At 34.9% G+C, this 7,589-nt stretch overlaps 1 protein-coding gene across 1 annotated transcript; it reads left to right on the top strand.

Annotated features, from left to right (window-relative positions):
* Positions 1-5,065: 5,065 nt before the first annotated feature.
* Positions 5,066-6,295, top strand: LOC101256967 (F-box/FBD/LRR-repeat protein At1g13570-like). Its single transcript, XM_004237624.1, has 3 exons — positions 5,066-5,641; positions 5,740-5,913; positions 5,993-6,295. Exons 1-3 carry the CDS (start codon positions 5,066-5,068, stop codon positions 6,293-6,295), a joined length of 1,053 nt encoding a protein of 350 aa, XP_004237672.1.
* Positions 6,296-7,589: the final 1,294 nt, after the last annotated feature.

Here is a 7,589-nt window from a genome sequence, read left to right on the forward strand (position 1 = left end):
AGACACAAGCACCTTGTAACTGATCGAACAAGTCATCAATGCGGGGAAGAGGATACTTGTTCTTTATGGTTACCTTGTTTAGTTGTCTGTAGTCTATACACATTTGAAAACTCCCATCCTTCTTCTTTACAAACAAAACCGGAGCACCCCAAGGAGATGCACTTGGTCTAATGAAGCATTTGCTCAACAACACTTGAAGTTGGGCTTTTCACTCCCTCTACCTCTATCACGAAGTCCACCACTTCTTGAAAGGATTTCGCTGTAGCCGCTACCTGTAAGGCTGAAATCCGCAACTCTGATCTCAACCCCTTCACAAAACGGCGAATCCGCTATTGTGGACTGAAACAAAGTTGGGTGGCATACCTTGATAATGCACGAAACTTAGCCTCATATGCAGTAACCGACATCCTACCTTGCTCTAGGCTCAAGAACTCATCTCTTTTCCTATCCCTCAAAGTTTGGGGATATACTTCTCCATAAACAAGCTAGAAAATGATGCCCAAGTCATAGGTGGTGCCTCTGTTGGGTGACACTCGATATGTGACCGCCACCACATTTTGGCGTTCTCTTGAAACTGATAACTCACGAACTCAACACCAAACCGTTCTACTATACCTATCTTGTGTAGTAGCTCATGACAGTCAACCAGAAAATCGTAAGCATCCTCAGATTCAGCACCCTTGAAGACTGGAGGTTTCAATTTCAAGAACTTACTAAAAAGTTCATGCTGATCATTTATCATTATAGGCCCAGTAGTGAGACGTGGAAATGTGCCTATGTCCAATGAGGCATCCATACGAGGAGCCCTAGTGGCTGCATGTTGTACCTCAGAAATTGGAGGTGTTGGTACAGAAAACACTGGAGGTGCCTGACTCTAATCAGACAACCAACTAAGATAAGCGAGAACCTGATTGATCATCTCTGGGGTAGGTTGGGGTGGCAATTCCTCATTTTGCACTTGTTCATTCTCCCCTTCCTCACCCTCTCTTACTACTTCCTCAGTCGGTGGAGGAGTCACCGCCCTAGTATCAGAAGGGCTAGGTGCTCGTCCTTTTCCTCTAGAAACTGTTCTCCCACGACCTCTACCACGGCCTCTTTCCACTACTCTTCCTCGAGCTACAGCCCCAGTGGCTGGCTCAGACGCTTATTTTCTTGCCGACGTTGGTGTTGGCGCAGTCGTTGCTCTAGTTCTAACCATCCGCGAAATAGAGTGAAGATGGTCAGATACCAATTCGTATCGCCTAGATACCAATTGGACTCAAGTAGTAGCACGAAAGAAAGAATGAAAGAGTGAAATTTTCCTAAAGTCATATAGCCTCTCAAGGAAAAGTAAAGGCGTCCCCCTACCGTTCCATAAGACTCTACTAGACCGGTTCTTGTGTGATGAGACCAACGAACCTAATGCTCTGATACCAAGTTTTGTCACGACCCAAATCGGGCCACGACTGGCACCCACACTTCCCCTCCTATGTGAGCGAACCAACCAATCTAAACCTTAACATTTCAATGTAATAACAACAGAAAATAATGCGGAAGACTTAAACTCATTAAAAAAAACCAATTCAATAACCATGAATATTCAACATCTATTATTCCAAAAACCTGGAAGTCATCATCACAAGAACATCTACTTTAAACTACTAATTCTAAGAGTTTCTAAAAGCTAAAAATACATAAGAAGCTAGTCCATGCCGGAGGTTCAAGGCATGAAGACATGAAGGAGAAGATCCAGTCCAAGCTAGAAGCGTTAGCTCACCCTGAAGATCCGGTGTGACGAAGACTGGCTTGAGTTACTATTGAGTCGAAGATGACGGCACGTTTGCTGCACTCCACAAATAACAAGAAGAAAAACATAAAAGTAGGGGTCAGTACAAACCACGGGTACTGAGTAGATATCATCGGCCAACTCAAAATAGGGAATAGTATGTATTAAGCAATATCATAAAATCAACTAATATCCTTAGCATGCAGCATTTATAGTTACCATAACCCTTGGTTACAACACCAAGCACATCAATGAGGACTCACACCTCCCCATCATACTCATTTGGGAATTTAGTTCATTAGATTGGATATATTATCATATTTCAAGATTCATTATCTTTATTTTCCTCGTGTCGGTACGTGACACTCCGCTCCTCAATATACTATCCTGGTGTCGGAATGTGTCACTCCGATCCTCATTCTATCATGGTACCGGAACGTGGCACCCGATCCATATTCTATCCTGGTGTCGAAACGTGACACCCGATCCATATTCTATCCTGGTACCAGAACGTGGCACCCGATCCATATTTTATCCTGGTGTCGGAACGTGACACCCGATCCATATTCTATCCTGGTACCGGAACGTGGCACCCGATCCATATTCTATCCTGGTGTCGGAACGTGACACCCGATCCATATTATATTCTGGTACCGGAACGTGGCACCCGATCCATATTCTATCCTGGTACCAGAACGTGGCACCCGATCCCCTAATCTCACCACTTTTATTCATCAAGCCTTCTTTTATACCAAGGCAATCATCATTAACAAAGTAGATTAGGGTTTCTTTTCAAGATTTGGGATTCAATAGCTTCATCATGCTTATTTATTCATAATTACATAATCACATTATTCATGCAAGCATACAATTAAGCATATAGAAGGGTTTACAATACTACTAACACATATCATTCACTATTAAGAGTTTACTACGAATAGCATGAAATAACCATAACCTACCTCCACCTAAGAATTGGAATCAACAAGCAATCTCCCAAGCTTTGATATTCTTCTTCCTCGTTCGACTCTCTCTCTCAATCGATCAATCTATCTCTCTCTTTTCTTTTCTCTTTTCTTATTCAAAACTCTCTTTCTTTTACCCTAATTAACATATAACTAAGTGTAAAAGATGACAATAATACCCCACTAATTAACCCTAAATTACCTCTTTTATCCCCAAGAATTTTGAGTTATTAATGTAAACCCACGAAATCTATAATTAAGGAAAGAATAGTCCAGAATGTCCCTTAAAACGTGTAAAGAAATCCGATTCTAACTGGGATTGCGTAACCTTTGACGGGACGTCGTGACTGCGACGGTCCGTCACTCAGGTCGTCGTGAGGGCCAGGACTTTATTTTCACCAAGGACACTATGACGGTCCGTCACGCCTGTGACGGTCCGTCCTGCAAGTCCGTTACGAAGTTCAGAGAGTCGATTTTCAGTACCCAATTTTAGAATTCCTAAGTAGATTGAAACGAGACATCTGTGACGGACCGTCGTGCCTGTGACGGTCCGTCATGGGTTCCGTTGTTTCAGCCAATTTTCTAGAAATAAAATTTGCTGCTCAAAACGACTAAACAGGTCGTTACAGTTAGTAAACATAATTGATAAGTAAGCTCAGTGATGGCTCAAGCTAATCAGTGGTCTAAAGTCAAAAATAAGTTGGAAGCCTAAATTTTAATTACTTTTTTTCAATGTTAGATTCAAGTTTTATATATATATATATATATATATATATATATATATATATGTATGTATATATTGATCTTGTGGTCTTAAACATACCATATGAAAGTTAAATTTAAAATATGGTCCACAAAAAAGAATCTTAAACAAATAAAAACATTCTTTTTTTTTTGGATAAAAATATTAAGATAATTTTATTATTACTAAAAATTAGGCCCTTCAATTTTGGGGTTTAAGGCATATGCCTCATCTTTAAAGGGATTAAGTCACCCTCGGAAGAAACCCTAATTAAAACAACAATTACATGAAATATATTCTGATGATGGGTGTATCTAAATTCATTGTGTAATGGTGGTGGTAGCAACAAAATTAAGTTATTTCAAACTTCTATCCCTTAAGATTGTACTTTTTCAAATAAAGAAACTATTAAGAAAAAGTAAAATATTTGTAAAATTCTAATTATCATATCTTGAGAAAACATAGATTAAAGACATATGGACTTATGACTTAGTCTTGAATTATGAATATAACCTTATTCAACAATCAATTTTTTTTTTAATTTATAGGAATCTGATTTTGTCATTCAAGTTTTAATAATGAATATAACCTTATTCAACAATCAATATTTTTTTTTTAATTTATAGGAATCTGATTTTGTCATTCATGTTTTGATGGTTTTAGGTTTTATTATGGGGTTGGATATGAATATTTGAATTAACAAAATAATACCATTTCTCATCATTTTGGTATTCCTATTAATAGCTTATACATAAATTAAAATTTCAGGATGTATTTTTTTATTATGTTTCACCAAAATATTGAAATTAACTGTGTAGTTCACTAAATTAATATTTTATTCTTCTTGTAGAACAAATGTTTGGGGTCATATATGCCATAAGAGGTTAATTGTAATACTAGTATTAGTTGTACAAGAGTTAAATTTACGATCAAACATTGTACTAAAATTTCATACAAACTATTTTTATATGTATTACCAAATGACACCTTTAGTGCTAAAGGAAGTGTTAAGTATTATCTATTCATTTATAATGTTTCAAGAAACACAAATCATTCCTATAGTATTTGATGTAAGTACTCAATACTATAAATTTCTAGTACAACAAGTATAACATCACTAATTTAAACGTCTAAGTTTTTTTCAAATTCTATACAAAAACACTTTAAATGTGTTTGATTTAACCTAAGCCAAACAAATTTACATCAGCAGTTGCAGATTAAAGAAATCAATGCAAATGTCAGCTACAAATAATTTCTTTAGCATTTTTTAAACATGGAAAAAGGTTACATTTGCCTCCTTTTATGCACCTTTTCTTTTAATCTTAGAGTTGTGACATTATTGTTTGTTGTTCATGTAGTGTGTACTTTGACCTTACCTATCGTACTTTTGTTTACTTTCTAAAGATTGTCATGCCTCGGGATGAACAAGGACTTAGTTTACCTTCTCCTGATTGACTTAGCAATCTTAACATTCATTTAATCGATTACATTCTAAGTAGGTTGTCTTTTCGAGATGTTGTTAGAGTTAGTACACTTTTTAAGGACTGGCAATATATTTGCTGAAGAATTTCACAAGTGAAGTTTGATCAAACAATGTGGAAGACACTCGAGGACTTGACGTCCCCTACCATGGGATTTATTCCAATTATTGATAGTTTCCTCAGATTCCATAGAGGAATAATATTGAAGGTCAGCATCAATATTTTTAGTCTAATAGTGTGTCCTGATGTTGATCGTTTTATTTTTTCCCTCAACACTGATCATCTTCAACAATTTGTTGATTGTTCAACATTGAGGCATTTGTATCTCAAGGAATGTAAAATACAGCTTCCATGTTTCTTTAAGGGATTTAATCAGTTAATTAGGCTAATATTGAAATCTGTCACGTTATCTTCTGATACGTTTGAAAGTTTGATCTCTAATAGCCCGTTGCTTGAGGATTTGGTGCTAAAAGACATAGAAAATCCGTATTTCGTCAGTATTAATGCTCCGAAGCTAAGGTCATTTGTCTTTCGTGGCGATATACAATTGATACATCATAAAAATGTCCCTGTTCTTTCCAATGTTCTGTATGCGCCTGGAGAATTAGTTCTAGAGGACCAAGATGATTTTGTCAATATTTTTTCGTCTATTCCACCTCTCGAGTGTTTCAGCTGGGATCTTTTAGAGGTAATGTTCCTTAATTTTACTTAATGGTAATGAATTTTCATGTGTGCTTTTTTTTTTTGCAATTTCAGTAATCCTGATTTTTGGTATTTTATTCGTAGGTCGATAATGGATCAACTAAAGTTATACGAACAAGGCTTCCATTAGTTCTTAACTTTCTGAAACGCCTATTCATGTCTTGGATTACTCTTGAAGATTTTTTTGAGCTTTCGTTTGCTCTTTGCATAATACGGAGCTCTCAAAATTTGGAAGAAATTGAAATTAATCTCACTAATGTTTTTTCTCTCTCTATCTTTTCCATGTTTTTTTATTCGTATGTAATGAATTGATGGTTTTTTTCTTGATTTTTCTTAGGAATGTATCCTTAGTGATGTAGATTATTTCGGATGTGTGCCGAAGGAGGTTGTTGATGAGATTCATGCAATCTTTTCGGATATCACATTTAATCATCAGAGGACTGTTATGTTTTATGATGTACTATTAGAAGAGGTTGAAATGCAGCTTGTCAAGGTTTTATTGGCAAATTCTCCAGCACTGGTGAAAATTGTAATCAAGCCTCGTCAAATGGAAACTAACAAATCTCTTAACGTACTCGCGGAGATAACAAAGTTTCAACGGGCATCATCTAAAGTAGAAGTCGTGTACCTTGTTGATTAGTATCATTATGACAATCCTTCTTAACCATTTGCTGAAATATTTTGGAAGTACAAATATAAACGAGACGTTTGGTTGATAGAGTAGCAAGCCTGTGTTTTGCCTTTGCTTTAAGGCACTATAAATATTTTTTCTGCTTGGAAACATAGAATTGTGAACTCGGATGAATGTTTTGAATACTCTGTTTGGGAACAAAGATGGTTTTACATTTCATGCTTGTAATTGATTTAAGACTTTGGTTGTTTATTTTGAAATTATGCTGTGTGTTGCAGAACTAAAAAAGATTTTACATGACATTCTTGTAATTGACTCATCTCTTAAATAAGACATGGCTTTGGAAGTTGGAACTGTCACGGGCTAATTCATGTAGAAAATAAAAAAACATGATGATTTACATATAAAACTCGCAAAAGGAAAAAGAAAATGAAATTTTAAATGTGTCTAAATTATCTTTTCCTTAATTTTTTTCTTCTACTATATATATTCTCTCTATTTTAATATTTGTGCTGCCTCTTAAATAAGATATATTACATACTTTCACATGTAAGATGAACGTATGATATACAAAATATTTAAACGAGAAAATGTATATTACTTGGGAGTTAATATATATACTCTTAGAATCATTAAGAAAAACGAAAAAGAAGTTTTAGTTGTTATATACGAAATCAAATTTGCTCTTTATTTCAGATAGGTCACAAAGGTCGATTTAATTTAATTTTTAATTAGAAAAAACCTAAACTAACTGTTTCATTTTATTAGTTCTAAAAACTGAATCAAATCATATAGAGTTGGATTTTTTCAGTTTCGACTTTAGTTTATTTTTTTGATTTATTTAATTTTTCTATAATTACACGGTGATTCAAAAAGAGATAAAATATATTTTCAAAATTTTCAAAAAAAGATAAAATAACATAAATAAAAAATACTTTCAACATTTGTTACAAAATAAATTGTTAACTTCAAAACTGAAACTATAATAGTATAATTTAACTTTCATCCTAATACAAAATAAAATAATTTCAAAAGCTTGTCTCTTCAGTTTCTTCCAACACCTCCATTTGAGAAGACAAAGAGAGCAGAGTGCTTCATATTTATCCTCTCTGAAGCTCTTCTTCTTCTCTGTTAACAGAAACTCTCTGCTTTTATGGTTCTTGTTCTATAGAGTTTTGATATCAAGATTGCATTTTTATTTTTTGGTATGCTTTAATATGATGAAATTGAAGTGGGGTTTTCTTAAAACTTGATGGGGTTAATGTTTTTCAAGGACATGGTGTGTTGGTAGGTGTAGGTCTAT

Source organism: Solanum lycopersicum, chromosome 4 (assembly GCF_036512215.1).
Source record: "Solanum lycopersicum chromosome 4, SLM_r2.1".
Taxonomy (NCBI): domain Eukaryota; kingdom Viridiplantae; phylum Streptophyta; class Magnoliopsida; order Solanales; family Solanaceae; genus Solanum; species Solanum lycopersicum.

Excerpts from the sequence above, each read along its gene's own strand:
- LOC101256967 (XM_004237624.1), top strand. The coding sequence starts at position 5,066 with ATGTGGAAGACACTCGAGGACTTGACGTCCCCTACCATGGGATTTATT. Across the intron at positions 5,642-5,739 it reads TCAGCTGGGATCTTTTAGAG|GTCGATAATGGATCAACTAA; the intron begins GTAATGTTCCTT and ends TTTTATTCGTAG. Across the intron at positions 5,914-5,992 it reads TTGAAATTAATCTCACTAAT|GAATGTATCCTTAGTGATGT; the intron begins GTTTTTTCTCTC and ends GATTTTTCTTAG.